The 19,807-nt window shown below is 39.7% G+C and overlaps 1 protein-coding gene across 21 annotated transcripts in view; it reads left to right on the top strand.

Moving 5' to 3' along the window:
- celf6 (CUGBP Elav-like family member 6) overlaps positions 1–19,566 on the top strand; it is a 436,542-nt gene extending 416,976 nt beyond the window's left edge. For 5 of the 21 annotated variants that reach the window (XM_060923301.1, XM_060923306.1, XM_060923304.1 and 2 more), the window contains 3 exons: positions 3,672–3,752; positions 11,820–11,903; positions 19,439–19,566. In XM_060923301.1, coding sequence (XP_060779284.1) covers positions 3,672–3,752; positions 11,820–11,903; positions 19,439–19,566 — 293 coding nt within the window. Of the gene's footprint in view, positions 1–1,457; positions 1,462–3,671; positions 3,753–4,932; positions 4,977–7,544; positions 7,570–11,819; positions 11,964–19,438 lie in introns of all 21 variants that reach the window. The other 16 variants (XM_060923310.1, XM_060923315.1, XM_060923316.1 and 13 more) reach the window with 9 other exon arrangements.
- Positions 19,567–19,807: the final 241 nt, after the last annotated feature.

Genomic DNA, 19,807 nt, shown 5'->3' with positions numbered 1-19,807 from the left:
GAGGTAAATTAGAAAATATGTTTATTTTGTAATTTCTAATGAACCTTACGCGGGCCGGTCAGAATGAACCAAAGGGCCGGATGCAGCCCGCGGGCCATAAAATGCCCAGGTCTGCTCTAAAAATGCACCAACTGCAATGCAGATTTGGACATGGCACAACAAGTTCAAAGAGGAAGGCTGGGTTAGGGTTAGATGTGCATATTGAAAATTTGTGAAATCATTCCTGGAATCCACATACCTTTGAATTTCTCATTCAAATTTTGAGGAATAACTCTTACTGTATGTTGCTCAACATTAAGCCTGTTTAGTTTCATTTGCCGAGACTATGTAGTTTCTTGATATTTACATCTCATTTTTTTAAAACACCCTGCATTTCCTCTTGTCTATCTACCTATTCAGCATTTGTTTTTAACCCTTTGATGCAAAATGTATGCACACCCCTTCTAATGCACAACATGGGTCAAAAATGACCCGCATTCATTTTCCAGGTTATTTCATGCTGACTGAGTTTTTCTTTGCTCTATCTTTTGAAATCAATTTATTTTATAATTGAATATTCCAAGTATTCTTTAAATATCTTGTTTTTAATTACCACAAATCATTAATTTAATTTTTCTTTCCTACTTTATGAACAAAAATACTTTTTATATTACTACACATGGGTCATCCAAGTGTGATTTAAAATTAAATGTCTTAATACTATAATAATAATTTGTTTCAAGTAATTACTTTAGCAGTGAATGGGGCCAGTTATTTATTTATTAACTATGTAGTTAGCTAAGCCAACTACAATAAAATTAGCTAACTGAAGTAGAATATGTCGACAGCTATGGTAGGTAGCTAATAGTAATTACTTGTAACTTTCTGACAAGTAATCTACTCACTCTCAAGGTAACCTAAACATAATCCATTTTTTTTTCTTGGTAATGTTAGAACAATTGAAAAAACATTACTTACATGTATTAGATGAGCAAAGGGCGCTGTGCTGAGCTGTGAAATGTCTGGCACAAGCACAATTCACAGTTCCCACCAAACGCTGTAGTAAATGCATGCGGGTCGGTTCTGACCCATGTGTGTAAACTTGATGTAGAATTACAAAAGCTGTGCTTGTTCATAACTTAAGAAAGGAAAAATAAAAATGATGATTTGTGCTAAACAAAAACAAGATATTTACTGCATATTTGGAAAAGTAAATGATAAAATGAATTTATTTCAAAAGTATATCATAGAAACACTCAGCCATACATGAAATAACCTAGAAAATGAATGCAGGTCTTTTTTGACCCATGTTGTGCATTAGAAGGGCAGTGATACAAAAAGGGTTTTTATTCAAAAAGTAAGAAAGAAAAAAATAAAATAAGGATGCATGATGATCAAAAACAAGTTACTTGAGGAATACCTTGAATACTGAATGATGGAATTAATTTATTGCAAAAATATAGAAGATAACAACTCAGCCGGGTCACTTTTGACCCATGTTTTGCATCAAAGGGTTAAATATCTTCTTTCATACTTAACCAGGATTCAAACTCAGAACCTTCTGGTTCTTAATCCAGCACCTTAACTACTGGACCAACAACAATTGCAATGGAAGAAGTGATATATATTTTGAATTTATTAATGATAAATTCCAGTCTTATTACTTCATCAAGTAGTTTAAAATACAAGGTCTTCCCAAATCCTAACCCTAAACCTAACCCTAGATAGTAATAAGTCTCACTAATACAAGTAACAAATTATGAACTGGGTTAAAAAATAATAACCGACGTTGAAAAATTCCACCTGACCTACAATTCTGACCTGTAACGCATATTTTATCATATTAGTCTTTTTTTTTGTTGTTGTTTACTGATTACATTTTCATTATTAGCTCATCCGGCTGACAGGGCGATGCCATCATGTGTTGCCTGTCGTCTGTCCGGCGTCGTCCACATTTCATGAAAATCGCTTCTTCTCTCTCAGTTCTTCACTGATTTTTATTCTCTTTGGCAGGAAGGTAAGTCTGCCTGGAGTGCATATAGCTTCTACACAAATTCGTATAATTGTAATTAATAATGAAGATATGGCGTAATTAAGCCCTAATGAGCAGTTTCCACACAAATCGCTTCTTCTCCCTCAAGTTTTCACTGATTTTGATTCTTTCTGGCATGAAGGTAGGGGTACCTAGGGTGCATATAACTTCTACCCAGATTTGCTTCATGACAATTATTAATGATGTTAACAGTGGACTAATTAAGCCTTAATGAGCAGTTCAACAAAAATCGCTTCTTCTCAGTCAATTCCTCGCCATTTTGGATTCTTTCTGGCAAATAGGTCGGTATTCCTAGGGTGTCTGTAACTTCTATATATAGTTTGTATGTAGTGTATATAGCTTGCAACATTTATTGCGCAAGGTGGCCCACTTTAGATCGTTCCTTCTGGACTAGACGGGGCTGGAGTGAGCTACGCCATCACTGACGGTCTCGTTATTTTGTTACATTTTATTACATTTAACAGCAAAATAAAATAAATATATTTCCTTCTTCAGTCTTCATTTTTGATCCCTTTCAAGCTTCTTTTTTTTTGGACTTAATATTAAATTAATAACCAGAATATGGAACACAGAAAAGGGACTGTGTAACTCATCTCTGAACATGCAGAACTTTCCCCAGGTCAATATTCTTGGACATAATTCTCCAACTGTGACAAAGATGGACAAGATAATTTTTCACAGAAAATACATCATTCACATGATGTTTCACAGAACCCTCCCACTTCTTGTAAGAAATCAAGATAATGCATGTAGCATTTATATTGTAGACCCTTATCTATGGTGAGTAAAGCTGAAAATGGACATATAACGTCTGTAGCATGCTGGCAGTGCTTGCTTAGAAACTATATGTGTGCACCAAAAGGTTATGCATATTGAGTCAATATACATAACTTCATATACTGTCTATTGTTTCATTAAAGAAATATAGATAACTGCATACTCGAACAAACAAGTGGTTAGATTGCTTACTTGTCTCGTTACCCTGATTTACTGTCCACTTTCAACTTTCTCAACAATACGCACACTTTATTAAAGTCAGACTATGAAGCAGCATGAGAAAAAAATGCAGAATTGCACAGCTCAGAATGGCAGTAATCGATTAATATCCCACTGATAGAGAGGTCCATACCGTATGTGATTTCAGATGTGGCTGAGATACATCAAATTCGGCTATTGGAAGTAATCATAACTAAGAGTATCATGCTTTTTCTTCTTCATCCTTTACAATCTCATACTGAATGATTTTAAAGGCCAGAAAGTGTGTGGAGTAAAACCGCAGCCATTTAGCATGCAGAATCAGGTCCACAATGGCAGAGTAAATGAAAGCTTATTTACTAGATAAGAACTTAATGCAAGGCCTGTGTCTCTTTTACAGTGCCTTTGGGAGGATGGCTTTTATAAAAGACCCTTTTAACCAGTTTATTTTCACCAGGTGCTGAACCACGGCAAAAATAAAGCCGACTGGCCATGAGCTATAACACAGTTTATTTATTCAGCATCTGGAAAGTGAGAACGATGCAATAATGATTTAAGTTGTTGTGTCAAATCTGGGAGTCTTGATGAGAATTATCTCTCCCTCTCTCTCTATCTTTCTCTCTCTCTCTCTCTCTCTTCATCTTCTTGTGTCTCCTCGCAACAGCAGCCTATCCTGCCGCCTATGCGCCAATCAGCCAAGCGTTTCCCCAGCAACCGGCCATCATCCCCCAGCAACAGCGTGAAGGTAAGAGTGGCCCCGCCCACCCTCGAAAAAAAGGTGATAATTGCCCTGTTCTGCCTGTATGTTCTCGAGTCAGAATTAGCAGGGGAGGGAAAGTGGCAGTGGAACAGTGAAAAAAAAAAGAGATAGATAGAGAGAGAGAGAGAGATTTAGGGTAAGTGCTAAAAAGAACACATGGATAACTTTCGTCATATAAAAGCCCTGGAGGTATGAACAGAGGGTCTAGGAATTTATTTTCAAACTAGCAACTTGTTGCATCACAGGGGAAAAACAGCAGTTTTTCATGAAACATCATTGCATGAATGAGCTATATTAAGGCACAGATAGATATTTGGTAGATTGATGGTATACTGTATGTCCAATGTAGAAGAGAAAGCACTGTTCATGGCAACCAATCCATCATAATAAAGTTTTATACCAAGTACTACAGATAAGATCATTTTTTTACTCAGGATATTAAAAAAAAGCTCTACCAACCTTAGAAATGGAAATTCATAGAGTATATCATTGCTTCAACTTCCCTGTCATAAACCGAAATGTAGAAAGCTTTTTACTGTCATAAAGTAATACAGCAATTCATTTGTAAGTTCAAAAATGGGATAAATGTAAGAGCACCATGGTCATACAGAGGGGGATTCTTTCTCACTAGCTAGGATTTAGCTGTAGGAAGGAAGATAAAATCCTGATCAGGATAAAAAAAAGAACCCAGGAGTTGCAAAAACATCTCATCTCATCTCATCTCATTATCTTTAGCCGCTTTATCCTGTTCTACAGGGTCGCAGGCAAGCTGGAGCCTATCCCAGCTGACTACGGGCGAAAGGCGGGGTATACCCTGGACAAGTTACCAGGTCATCACAGGGCTGACACATAGACACAGACAACCATTCACACTCACACCTACGGTCAATTTAGAGTCACCAGTTAACCTAACCTGCATGTCTTTGGACTGTGGGGGAAACCGGAGCACCCGGAGGAAACCCACGCGGACACGGGTAGAACATGCAAACTCCTGCAAAAAACATTGATTATTCTATTCACATTCACTGGATATGAGCACTTGCATGCTCTGATTGGTTACTCTACTACTAGGATATCAGATCATATACCATGATTAGAGAAAAACAAAATGGCAGCGCATGTTACTGAACCAACCCAGGACGAAATAAAAATTCTACTCAAAAAGAACCCCCCCCCCCCCCAAAAAAAAAAAAAAAAAAAAAAAAAAAAATATATATATATATATATATATATATAAAGCAACAAAATATGGAATGAAAGTATCTGATGGTAAGAACATATCTTTTTCATTTTTCAAGAATTTTTATTATTATTGCATTTTTCACAAATTGCTCCTGTCATTTCGCCGGTTTGTTTACATTCTTCATCTTTAAGCATTAAAATTTGTGGAATTTTTTTAGACCGGTTCAAAAGCCCAAAGAAGTTTGAAAATTACAGAACTGAAATGTCCAAGGAAGAATTAAATAAATGTCTAAAGCTATTCTGTACCTCGGCACGACAGCAAGACGGCACTTTCTACAAGAAAATAACACTAAAGTCAATTCGTGCAGGCATCGGTAGGTTTTTAAGAAGTCTGCCGAAGCAGAAATGATTTTGTCAGAAGTTTTGTATGAAGTTTTGTTTACTGAATTTGCAAAAAAATTAAAATGCTATGTTTCTCAAAATCCAATGAATGTGACTATAATAAAACAATTATTCCACTCAATCTCATCGTACATGGCTTATAGTCAACTCGGTGTTACGTGCCTCGTTGGCTATCAGCTCATGTACTATTCGATTTCGTGTAATAGTTGTTAATTAGACAGCAAGTGTACAGTCAGTTATCAAAGTTGATGTGTTGGAAGCAAGAAAAATGGGCAAGCGTAAGAATCCCTTGGGTCCTGAAATTCATATGGATGTTACTTTGACAAGTCCCAAATTGTAACGGCTAGATAACTGGGTCAGAGCATCTCTAAAACAGCAGGTCTTGTGAGGTGGTTCCCGGTATGCAGTGGTTAGTGCCTACCAAAAGTGGTCCAAAAAACATGGTCCAAGGACACACAGTGAAACAGCGACAGGGTCATGAGCGCCCAAGGATCATTGATGTGCATAAGGAATGAAGGCTATCCTGTCTGATCCAATCTCACAGAAGATCGACTGCAGCACAAAGTTAATGCTGGCTTTGATAGAAAGGTGACAGGAGAGACAGTATATTACAGGTGCAGACCGGTCAGAGTGCCCTGCCCATCACTACTGAAAGGATTTTCAATAAGCCTTATTCACAGATGTTTAGAATCTACACTCACCAGCTACTTTATTCGGAACTCCCACCCGTACACCTGCTGTTTGATGCGGTTCTCTAATCAGCCAATTCCTTGACAGCAGCACAATGCACCAAATCATGAAGATACAAATCAAGAGCTTCAGTTAATGTTCACAATGTTCAAACATCAGAATGGGTAAAATTGTGATCTCAAAGAGCGACTTTCACTGTGGCATGGGTGTTGGTTTGAGCCAGATGGACTGGTTTGAGTATTTCAGAAATGGCTGATCTCCTGGGGTTTTCACACACAACAGTCTCTAGAGTTTACACAGAATGGTGCCAAAACCAAAAACACTGAGTTGAATGAGGGACAGTTCTGTGGGTGCAAACAAATGTCTTGCTTTGTCAGAAAGGATATAGTAACCCATATAATCACTCTTTACAACCATGGTGAGCAGAAAAGCATCTTAGCATGCAACAGCAGAAGAACACATTGGGTTCCAGTCCTGCAGCCAAGAACAGGAACCTTAGAAGAACAATTTCCTATTAAAATGGCCGGTGAGTGTGTACTGCTAATGTTAGACAGTGAGCTAGTATTTTCAGAGAGGGATTTTTTAATCCATTATCATTTTTTTTAGAACTGTGTTGGAATGTGTGAGAAAACTTTACCTTACCCATTGTGCCGAACCATTTTGATCACTTGACCTGGCAGTTCGCAGAGATGGCAGTGGGAGGGGTTTTCACTCTTCTCGTTGAATGGAATGGAATTTTTTACTCTTCTCATTGAATAGCTCTCCCACTCCCAACCCTTTATCCCAAAACAATAGGACATAATTTTTTTGATGGCCAGTTAATTGTCCAAATCAATAGAACAGATTTGAGTTTTTGTGCGTGATACATTCCTAAGACTGAACAGAATCACCTCAAGTGATTCAAAACCGTTCATCACAATGGGTAAGGTTTTTCATACATTCCAACATAGTTCTACAGTGGTGCTTGAAAGTTTGTGAACCCTTTAGAATTTTCTATATTTCTGCATAAATATGACCTAAAACATCATCGGATTTTCACACAAGTCCTAAAAGTAGATCAAGAGAACCCAGTTAAACAAATGAGACAAAAATATTATACTTGGTCATTTATTTATTGAGGAAAATGATCCAATATTACATATCTGTGAATAGCAAAAGTATGTGAACCTCTAGGATTAGCAGTTAATTTGAAGGTGTAATTAGAGTCAGGTGTTTTCAATCAGTGGGATGACAATCAGGTGTGAGTGGGCACCCTGTTTTATTTAAAGAACAGGAATCTGTCAAAGTCTGATCTTCACAACACATGTTTGTAGAAGTGTGTCATGGCACGAACAAAGGAGATTTCTGAGGACCTCAGAAAAAGCGTTGTTGATGCTCAACAAGCTGCAAAAGGTTACAAAACCATCTGTAAAGAGTTTGGAATCCACCAATCCACAGTCAGACAGATTGTGTACAAATGGAGGAAATTCAAGACCATTGTTACCCTCCCCAGGAGTGGTCGACCAACAAAGATCACTCCAAGAGCAAGGTGTTTAATAGTCGGCAAGGTCACAAAGAACCCCAGGGTAACTTCTAAGCAACTGCAGGCCTCTCTCACATTGGCTAATGTTAATGTTCATGAGTCCACCATCAGGAGAACACTGAACAACAATGGTATGCATGGCAGGGTTGCAAGGAGAAAGCCACTGCTCTCCAAAAAGAACATTGCTGCTCGTCTGCAGTTTGCTAAAGATCATGTGGACAAGCCAGAAGGCTACTGGAAAAATGTTTTGTGGATGGATGAGTCCAAAATAGAACTTTTTGGTTTCAATGAGAAGCATTATGTTTGGAGAAAGGAAAACACTGCATTCCAGCATAAGAACCTTATCCCATCTGTGAAACATGGTGGTGGTAGTATCATGGTTTGGGCCTGTTTTACTGCATCTGCGCCAGGAGGGCTTGCCATCATTGATGGAACAATGAATTCTGAATTATACCAGCAAATTCTAAAGGAAAATCTCAAGACATCTGTCCATGAACTGAATCTCAAGAGAAGGTGGATCATGCAGCAAGACAATGACCCTAAACACACAAGTCATTCTACCAAAGAATGGTTAAAGAAGAATAAAGTTAATGTTTTGGAAGCGAGCAGTTCATGTGAGGAAACCCACCAACATCCCAGCTTTGAAGCTGTTCTGTATGGAGGAATGGGCTAAAATTCCTCCAAGCCGGTGTGCAGGACTGATCAACAGTTACCGGAAACGTTTAGTTGCAGGGGGTCACACCAGATATTGAAAGCAAAGGTTCATATACTTTTGCCACTCACAGATATGTAATATTGGATCATTTTCCTCAATAAATAAATCTCATTCCTCATCTCATTATCTCTAGCCGCTTTATCCTTCTACAGGGTCGCAGGCAAGCTGGAGCCTATCCCAGCTGACTACGGGCGAAAGGCGGGGTACACCCTGGACAAGTCGCCAGGTCATCACAGGGCTGACACATAGACACAGACAACCATTCACACTCACATTCACACCTACGGTCAATTTAGAGTCACCGGTTAACCTAACCTGCATGTCTTTGGACTGTGGGGGAAACCGGAGCACCCGGAGGAAACCCACGCGGACACGGGGAGAACATGCAAACTCCGCACAGAAAGGCCCTCGCCGGCCACGGGGCTCGAACCCAGGACCTTCTTGCTGTGAGGCGACAGCGCTAACCACTACACCACCGTGCCGCCCTCAATAAATAAATGACCAAGTATAATATTTTTCTTTTGTTTGTTTAACTAGGTTCTCTTTATCTACTTTTAGGACTTGTGTGATGTTTGTGCGATGATGTTTTAGGTCATATTTATGCAGGAATATAGAAAATTCTAAAGGGTTCACAAACTTTCAAGTACCACTGTAAAACTGCTTTTTACAACATCTTCTTTTATCTGTTTTTTTTTAAAGTACAATCATGACCTACATAATATATATTATTGTAGCTGAACTTGTGCTGAATACAAAAAAGTCATATGACTTTGAAAATACTTCTTAGATTTGTTGAAATTGACAACAAAATCAGAGTATGGCAAAATCATTAGAGTGCCAGAAAATGCCCTCAGACACCAGAGGGTTAATTTTCAACTTTTAGACAGCTAAACTCATTGGATTTCTGAGAGAAAGTTATATTCATAAATGCATTCAATCCTTCCTGTTAATCTCATCTCATCTCATTATCTCTAGCCGCTTTATCCTGTTCTACAGGGTCGCAGGCAAGCTGGAGCCTATCCCAGCTGATTACGGGCAAAAGGCGGGGTACACCCTGGACAAGTCACCAGGTCATCACAGGGCTGACACATAGACACAGACAACCATTCACACTCACACCTACGGTCAATTTAGAGTCACCAGTTAACCTAACCTGCATGTCTTTGGACTGTGGGGGAAACCGGAGCACCCGGAGGAAACCCATGCGGACACGGGGAATACATGCAAACTCCACACAGAAAGGCCCTCGCCGGCCGCGGGGCTCGAACCCGGACCTTCTTGCTGTGAGGCGACAGCGCTAACCACTACACCACCGTGCCGCCTCCTTCCTGTTAATGTTCGCGAAATAATTGAAGTGTTAGCCTGAGAGGATTTCTCAGTCTTATTAACAGTTGTTTAACCTTTTCACTGCTAATGTTAGATGACTAGCTAATATTTTTAAGCAGGATTTTTAAACCATATATCTAAATGTTTTAAATGTTCACTTTTAGCATTAGACAGCTTGGACATAAGCTGACTTGCAGGGATTTCTGACAGGAAGTCATGTTCATGAATGTTTATTACATAGCTAACATCAGCTAACCTAACAGGATTTGAGAGAATGCCATATTCATACATTTTTTGTCAATATTGTTAACATTAACATAATCTATCTTGAGAGCATTTCTCAGAAATGTGCAATTATGAATTTTAGAAGAAGAAGCCTTTATTTTTACCACATGTAAACTCAAGCACAGTGAAATTCCTCCTCTGCATTTAACCCATCTGAAGCAGTGAACACAAGTGCGCAATGAGCGCACACACACACACACACAGAGCAGTGGGCAGCTATGCTGCAGAGTAAGCGCAGGGAGCAGTTGGGGGTTTGGTGCCTTGCTCAAGGGCACTTCAGCCATGATACTGAGGGAAGGGAAAGTGCTGTTCATTCACTTGACTCTCCTCACATTTTTCCTGCCAGTCCGAGGAATCAAACCAGCAACCCTTTGGGCCCAAGGCTGCTTCTCTAACCTTCAGGCCATGGCTCCAATGTTTCAATTATCAACCAGTGTCGTAGTCCAAGTCTAGTCTCGAGTCCCCAGTGTTCAAGTCTGAGTCAAGTCCAAGTCATTAAAAAAATTTTGAGTCGAGTCCGAGCCGAGTCCACGATTGATCTGAGTCGAGTCCGAGAACCAGATTCCAACCACACCATTTGACGGTGCGTGTTTTAGCGCCATTAACATTCGTTTGTTCCTGAACATGACGTATGAACAGGTGAATGTGCATTCTCTTTATCAGGGAGTGCAAAGTATTCTGTCAGAGATGGTTGGGAGACGGATGTAAGTGCAGAAGGTGTGTTTATTAATACAAGTGAAGACGGTAAACAATCCAGAACAGCAGGCAAAATCGTAAAACAATGAAACTGGCAATAGGTCGAGTGACACACAAACAGGCTATCATAGACTCGGCAGAATCAAAGATGAGAAACAGGAAATCAGGGATCAGGAAACCAAACAAGGAAATAAGGCTTGGTAATGTGTCAGCAACACAACTCAATACTTCGCAAAGTAAATGTGTTTTCACAGTTTTTACATAGGCGCTCTGATTGCACTTTAATCCTGTGCAGGAGTGAGTTGTTTATGGCTCGCATGCTTGAGTCCACTTGGTGTGCGCGCTGTCCGGAGTGCGCCCGAAAGTCTGTCTGATGCACAGGTGTGACAATCTTGCATGAAATTAGTACAAAATTAATGTAGATATAAATATCTTATGCCAAATTATCATGGCATATTACAAAAAATAAAGAAAAAATCCGAGTCCTCGTCCGCAATTTACGAGTCCGATTGCAGTTAATGCACGAGTCCAAGTCCGAGTCATTAGTGTGCAAGTCCAATTCAAGTCATCTCATCTCATTATCTGTAGCCGCTTTATCCTGTTCTACAGGGTCGCAGGCAAGCTGGAGCCTATCCCAGCTGACTACGGGCAAAAGGCGGGGTACACCCTGGACAAGTCGCCAGGTCATCACAGGGCTGACGCATAGACACAGACAACCATTCACACTCACACCTACGGTCAATTTAGAGTCACCAGTTAACCTAACCTGCATGTCTTTGGACTGTGGGGGAAACTGGAGCACCCGGAGGAAACCCACGCGGACAACATGCAAACTCCGCACAGAAAGGCCCTCGCCGGCCACGGGGCTCGAACCCGGACCTTCTTGCTGTGAGGCGACAGCGCTAACCACTACACCACCATGCCGCCCCAATTCGAGTCATGAGTCCTTAAAATTAGGGCAAGAGTCGGATTCAAGTACTACAAGCCTGTTTACAACTATCATGTTAATGAGTTTATATACAGGATTTCCTGAGACTATAAAGACAAAAAACCACAGCACATATCTCTTGTAATTGTTCCCATTTTCACAGGCTTCCTCTTAAGTCTTATTTCTCAAAAGGATTTCTATTTAAATATTCTCTTGTGTTTGTCTGTTGTTTTTCATGTCCTAAGTCTGTTTTTGGTTTTTGGGGGATTTTTTTTGCATCTCCTTTTTGTGTGTCTGTCTGTGCAGGACCTGAAGGCTGTAACCTGTTTATCTACCACCTGCCGCAGGAGTTTGGGGATGCCGAGCTCATGCAGATGTTTCTGCCCTTTGGCAACGTCATCTCTGCCAAAGTCTTCGTGGACCGAGCCACCAATCAGAGCAAGTGTTTCGGTGAGTACCCACAACACTCATCAAAAAAAAAAAATGATGACAACCAGCCGTGAGGAGATAAAAGTCTTGTCATTTGGCACGATCCTTTTAGAAATCTTCTCATGCCCCGCTTCCCTTGCCGTGATTAGTTTTTTTTTCCTCCTCTCTTTATTTCCCATGTCTCTGCTAATCAATTTGCAATTAACGTTGGAAAAGTGGCGTCACATTTGAGTGAGCAGTTCCCCTGGATGCTGCTCATCAGTGAAGGTTTATGGGATATTAAAGCACAGAAGAAGCAAGTGCTGCAAGTCATCTTCTCTGATACTCACCGACTGCTAACTTTCTTTCTAGATACGCAGCCTTGAGAAAGAATATCTACTTGCCTTTCGTTCCTATAAGTACTAGACTTGGTATTCAGAGCACAATATGCTTCCGTGTGCTTTTTGCATTTCATAGCTGAGTTATGCATGGTATTCCTTGGTGTATACGCAGTCTGCTAAATAAATCCTGTACGTATTTATTAATTTATTTATTTTAAAATTAAGACTCATCAGCGCATTACTTCTTGAAACTGAGTTTTATCATCACTTCTGTCCATATAAACAATGAAGCAAGATTTTCTTATACAGTATATTTTATTTATTTATTTATTTATTTAGTGTGCGTGTGTGTGTGTTGGTCCTAGATTCGATGTGTTTTCCAGAGCTACTTACAAATTAGATCAAGATGCTGTGAAATTAAATTTCTCTGTGTCCTGCAGCTTCTTTGTGCTCTGATTGAGACACACAAAGCCAGTCTATTGAATATGAAACAAATCTACTTGTGAGAGATTAATGCAAATATATAGCTCTTCATTTAGCTTTGAATTGCTCTTACTCATATAAATGAATACACAGGAAAGCTCAGGTATTTTATTATTCTTTTTTTTCAATTTTTAATATTAAAGTAAGCTATGAAATATTGACCCCTCTTCAGAATCAAATTATATGTCAGGGGGGAGGGATATGAATAGCAGAAGGAAGTCGGTGATGCTGATTCTTCTTTGGCTGCCTGGATTTAATATTCACAGCTTTAAGGCATGGATGCGAGCCCTAAAAAAGCATCTCCTCAGTAAGCGGACTGAGGCACCTGCCGAATCATTTGGGGCATTGTGTTCTTTTAATCCACAGTGATTACTCGCTCAATATTGACATTTAACACAGATGAAAGCCTGGCTTTTTGAGCAGTATTAGCCAAAAAAGAAAATGGATTTTCAGGGGTCTGAGAGAATCACTCAGCTACACAGAGCTACACAAAAATACACACACGTACAGTACTGTGCAAAAGGCATGGGCACATGTAAAGAAATGCTGTAGATAAATAAAAAAAGAATGTTTTAAAAATAATGAAATGAAATGAAATGTTCCAACATTAAAAAAATATATAAACAGTAAGCAGTAAGCCATAATAAACGAAACAGAGTCGATATTCGGTGTAAGACAACCTTTTGCTTAGTCTCAGGTCCAATGAGTGCAGTTTTACAAGGAAATGAGCTGTAGGTTTTACTGAGCATCTTGCAGAACCAGCCACAGTTCTTCTGGACACTTTGACTGTCACACTTGCTTCTTAATCTTTTGCACCAAAACCCAGTCGGCTTTATTATGTTTTCTTTTTTAATCTGAAAAGTGCTCTTTTATGTAATACTAGCAGGTTGCCTGGGTTTTGCAAAATTCTGGGTTGCCCCCAAACCTCCATGTGAAATTTGTTGAAGATCCGTCGAGAAATGATGTTAACCCAAGACAAACAAAAATCCAAACATCCACCACCTAGGAGCCCACCAGAGACTCTCTGGGGCCCAAATATGGAATTTCTGAGTTCTGCCAAATTGTGGCTATCTCCTGTACCTACGTGCCAAGTTTCGTGAAGATCTGTCGAGAGTTTGTGTTGATAAATGTAACATGAAAGGCATTGAGGGAGTGGGTGGGTGGATATTGTGCCCCCCAGGGACCTCCCTGGGGCCCAGATATGAATTTTGTTTATATCTGCAAAATTCCGGGTCATCCCCTGACCTACTTGCCAAATTTGGTAAAGATCCGTAGAGAAACGGCGACGTTAGCTCAAGACGAACAAACTTTGCTGCTTATTACTGTATATAGATGCTGCTCAGACATATTACAAACTTTTTTTTTTTTCTGTAACATTTAATTTTGTGCTGGAAAAAAAAACCCGAACGTTTGGAACTCTAAAATGATTTTGTACTGACTCGATAATGTAGAGGTCATAAAATAGAAATCGATAAAGTTTCTAGGAAAAAAAATAGGGTGTCTAAGACTTTTGCACAGTACTGGATATACGTATATGCATCACTGTGCCTGTTAAAAAAAAAGAAAGAAAAGAAAACAACTGAGATGTGCTTTTAGATTTGAGTATTATTATTATTTTTTTAATCCACTCAGCCTGTGGTATATTTTAAAAGATCTCAAGGGCTGAATAGGTTTTAAAATTTCCAAGCCTACTATCGAAAAAAAAATGGATAGACAAAAATCGATGGAGCCCTCCTCCACCGTTTCAACTTCGCCTGCTCGTTTAAAGAATCTTTAATATCTTGCCTCGAAGGAAGCAGCCCTTGTAAAGTGCACAGCTTCCTATAAAACATGGCAGAAAGTTCAGCACTGACTGATTTACTTTGCTCAAGAGCTGTATGATTTACCACTCTTCCATCCAGTCGTCTTCTCTTTAGCTTTGTCACCTCAATCTCTGCCAGCTGCTGGCAGGGATGGGGCTGGATTGGTGTGACAGGAGAGAGGGAGATTTATGAAGGTGGATAGAAGTTGTCTGACAGGCTCGGCTCTTTTAAAAGGTTTGTAAAAGCTGTGCTCTTATCTCTGGCTGGCCTGACAAAAGCATGGCCTCACCCACGAAATTAAATCGGAGCTGTAGCCAGGTGATTGAATCAGCTGGCGGGCAGCAAATTTGGCCAGTCAACCAGCGAAGAGGGCGATAAGAAAAGGGCAGGAGAGCCGCAGGATCATTTTGCCTTGACACGTCTGTGATAAGTTAGAGCACTTGTAACGAGAATGTTAACAGGAGCAGAGCTGCTACGGAAACTCAGACAGACCAAACCAACAAAACTGAACCTTAGCATGCCAGTCCTCTCTCGATTACTTACTGCCTTTATTGGAGATGATTTATTATACACAGTGTGGGTTTTACAACAGTATTTGCAATAGGGAGTTAAAGCCGTGTGTGTGTGTGTGTGTGTGTGTGTGTGTATTTCTGCACTATCTCAAAAAAAAAATAAAGACCATTCTGTGGCTGTGAAATTATTTAATTTGAGGGGATTCCTGAGCAAATAATGTGTATGAAATCACTCGCTTTGTGCAGTCAAGCAGACAGAGGAAGTCCACGTGCGCATGCGCAGGTTTATCTTCTTCCTCTTTTTTTTCTTCTTCTTTTGGGTTTTACAGCAGCTGGCATCTACAGGTTTACCTTTGATCGTGCACTGACAGTTCCATCATTCCGCCGCTAAACGAACAGCTGATCACACCGAGGTGCTCGCTGACCGCCGATATTTATTAGTTTGGTCCTGCGTTTCCTTTCCTTCATAACATAACATCTTTTCTTCTCGCTTTCCATTACTGTAGTCAGTTTTTCACATTTCATTCGCACACTCACGTCCTCCATTTTTCTCTCCTGTTTCAAACTTGTATCCCACAATGCCTTGCGCGAACGGGGAAAGCCCACCACGTGATGCATGACAATACAGTAGTATCTTGTATTGGGTCATGGTGAAGAAGGAAAAAACAGTGGAGAATTTAGAGCCACATGACCCTAAATTCATTAACTGTTGTATTAAAAAATAATAATAATAAGATTGAAAGTCTGTGATTCGAATTCAGTAGCTTTCAGTCCACTAAACAAAAATAATTGGGTGTCAGGGAAAATTCTTTTTATGACCTACACTTGAAAAAATCTGAAAAGTAGTCTACCTTTAAGTGTAGAGTGAAATTGTAAAACGTTCAATTACCTGAAATCCCCCGGCATTCATTTATACCTTTCCAAATATGCGTTGTAGTGCACTCTGGCTTGATGATGTTTTTAAGGAGTAAAACATCATCACTGATTCCTGTGAAGCTGATTAGTGTTCAGCGTGTCCCATAGTGTTTTATTCCTGATACAGTACCACAGTAATTAACCAACAACTAGAATTATTATTTATTTACTAAATAACACCATGTCGTATCATTTATGTTTCTGTTTGCACTAAGTGTTCTGAAACATCTGCAAAACAAGTGATCACTTACATTACAGAAGATCTAAAGAGCCTTTCTGTTACTTTATCTTGTCGTTAATAAGACGGAGAAACTGCAAAGCACAAAAGTAGTGTAGCGGCTAACATGAAATTTTCACCAGAATATTTCACTTGGTGAGCAAAGCATGAAAATTGGCACACATGTAGATCAAACCATACTGTTTCCAAAACAATCGTTGGCCATCACGATTTCCGCCATTTTAAAGATGGCCGCCGCCGTTTTCAAAATGGCGTCATTTTCAACAACCAAATTTCCGAAATATGGACATATATCTTTATCGTGGTCGTTTTTTTGGCCGGATTTTCACAATTTTAATGTAGAAGGCTTTGGTTATTATGTGAGTGAAGTTATAATGACTATTCTTTCAAAATAATTCAACCTGGATCAAAACTGTCCAGGAGCATGATAAAAGTTTGATTCAAAAGGGCAACTAAGAAACTGTTGTTTTATATTTTCAAAAGAGTAAATTGCAAACACTACCAGGGCACAATGGTGCAATTTACTGCCGTTAAACTCGGCATGGGGTTCAGTGTAAGCTTTGTTCATTATTGATACAAAGTCTCCCAAATACATTACGATCCGCCCCGTATATACAAGTCGTGATGTCGTATCCGAATTGACGGAGTGTGCCAATGCAGGAGAGCCGAGCCAAGAGGGACGGGGCTAAAAGTCCCTTGAATGGTGTACAGATCGCACGGGAGTTAAATTGCACTGGATGAACGATCGGGCTAGGTGTAGGAATTCCATCTTCGAACCTAGTTGTATCCCATATGTTAAAGTGTTATAGCTGTAGGTGGTAAAAGGATAATCCCTCGGCCTTCAGTTATTGATAGTGACAAGTCATTTTCCTTATTACTGCGTTTATTACACCATTTTGAAAATCATGGCAGCCATCTTGAAAATGGTGGAAACTTGAGTGGCCAATGATGATTTTTGGTCAGGTACATGCAGACAAAGTTTCATGCAAAATTTGGTGCTTTGCTCACCAAGTGAAATATTTTACCAGCTATCCGCTCCACTAAAGCTTCTGTCCTGAAGACATCCCATGTTGGAATATTTATCAGCACAGCTTTATCTCTGACTTTTACAAAGTTCTGACACTGGAGACTCCTTCCAAAAATACTCTGTCATCAGCTGCTTACAGAAGATTTCACCATACTGTACATATAATTATACTTTTTTTTTTCTTTTTAAATAATATAATTTTATTATATGTATTACTTGAATATGTGTCACGTCACGGGATTTTTGTACCAGATGTTCTGTTTACAGAATGCGTAGAAATGGTGTTGAAAAGCGCACAATATTTTGTACCATTTTTGCTGGCTGATCCAGTAACTATCAACGAATAATCACCTCAATAGCACCCCTACGGGATACATTTACCACTTTTAACATCATCCACGACTGAAACAAGTATAGATCTTCTTTCTACCATGAAAGTCATGGAATGGCATTTTGATTTGGAGTGAAAATGCGTCAATTGTGCAAGCGAAGTTTTTGCACAACATTCATTTGGTGATGCTAACAGTTCACCACGTGTTTTCTTGACCTTCTGAGCAGCATTTTGTGGTCTGTTAGATTAGATTAGATTAGATTAGATTAGATTAGATTAGATTAGATTAGATTAGATTAGATTAGATTAGATAAAACTTTATTGATCCCTTTGGGAGGGCTCCCGCAGGGATTTGATGCTCAACAAATTGGAAATTCACTAATAATCTACAGTCGAGATTGTCTCGTGATGGATTCACAAGATATCATCTGTAGTCAGTGCCTGGAAAATGGACCATTTTGGGTTGCATGCACATGAGTTCATGTCAGATTTACAGTAACTTCCCTTGGTCCAATTTCACTTTGGTTTGTATTTCCTGCATATGGAGGCTTGGTAGTGTAATGCAGCGGGTATAACTCAAAATCCATAATCTGAGCATCTGGTATGAAAATCTGGTGGACTGACATATTTTATTTATATATAAACAATTATTCTTTTTTGTATTTTTCTCTTTTTTCTTTTTTCTTATTAAAAAAGTGTTTTTATTCCATTTATTATGAGATTACGTGGCACGTCCACCATACAAGTCAAGAATGAGATGTTACTATTAGAAACAATGAAGCATTAGAACAAGTGTATTTATACAGTTATACAAACATGTGATCTGTCTTGCTGCTCAGGCTATTATCAGAGCAGCTGTTACTGCTGTAGTCAAGACTACCTAAACCGAGACCAGAGTGCATCAAGACTGAGACAAGACCAAGACTTTGAGGGGTTGAGACCAAGTCAAGACCAAGACCAAGGCAGGGCGAGACGAGTCAAGACTAGAACCAGATGAGTCCATGTGAAAGGGATGGGGGAGGGATGATGGCCGTTAACAGGAAGAAAATTTTAAAATTAGCAATGAGTCATGTTATTGGTTGCATTTGAAGCAGGAAATTTTACGTCCAATCACATTAACAATGTTAACAAATCAGTCAGACAATCCATCCATCCATTATCCATAACTGCTTATCCTGTGCAGGGTTGCAGGCAAGCTGGAGCTTATCCCAGCTGACTATGGGCAAGAGGTGGGGTACACCCTGGACAAGTCGCTAGATCATTGCAGTGCTGACACATAGAGACAAACAACCATTCACACTCGCGGTCAATTTAGAGCCACTAATTAACCTAACCTGCATGTATTTGGACTGTGGGGGAAACTGGAGCACCTGGAGGAAACCCATGCAGACACGGAGAGAACATGCAAACTCCACACAGAATGGCCCCTATCGGCCACTGGGCTCAAATCCAGAACCTTCTTGCTGTGAGGCGACAGCGCTAACTACTACAGCAGACAATGCACGGGCAATTTCACGAAATTCCCACAGTTGTGGTCTTGACCAGATTTGAAATAAAATCTCGAGTTCTCCATGTCTGAGACTGAGACATGAGACAAGCCCGAGTAAAAATGTGTTTGATTCCTTCAGACAGTGGTCTTGAATACTACAACACTCACAGCTGTTATTGAACATTAATCAATATCAACCTTCTGACCATTTGAGAACCAAACAGTGCTGTGGGAATGTTATCAATAATATAAGAATGACGAACATACCCAAGTATGTTCAATCCACCACTTTCTTTTGTACCAAAGGTAAATATAGGTTAAGTTTTAAATTGTATGTTCCCAGTATTGATTTTTTTTCTTTCTTTGTGTCTCTATTCAGGTTTTGTGAGCTTCGATAACCCATCCAGCGCTCAGGCTGCCATTCAGGCAATGAATGGTTTTCAGATTGGCATGAAGAGGCTCAAAGTCCAGCTGAAGCGGCCAAAAGATGCCAACCGCCCTTACTGATTGCACCAACATCCACATCCAGGTGAGAACCACCACTAGTGAGGTTCCTGTTTGCTTGTATTTTGCATATAAGGACATTTTAATGGAAGCGTTGGGCATACAAAGGGGGGGGGGAGGACCTTTGACCATTAGTACTGCACAATGTGGGTTAGAATGTGTGGTGGGTGCTATGTATGTTCAGGGCAAATTGTTTTGGGCCCACATCACCATATTCACATAATATTAGCTGATGGAAATGGAG

Source organism: Neoarius graeffei, chromosome 6 (genome assembly GCF_027579695.1).
Source record: "Neoarius graeffei isolate fNeoGra1 chromosome 6, fNeoGra1.pri, whole genome shotgun sequence".
NCBI lineage: Eukaryota > Metazoa > Chordata > Actinopteri > Siluriformes > Ariidae > Neoarius > Neoarius graeffei.
The sequence above is the reverse complement of the archived record's forward strand: the minus strand, read 5'-3'. Positions and strand labels throughout refer to the sequence as shown.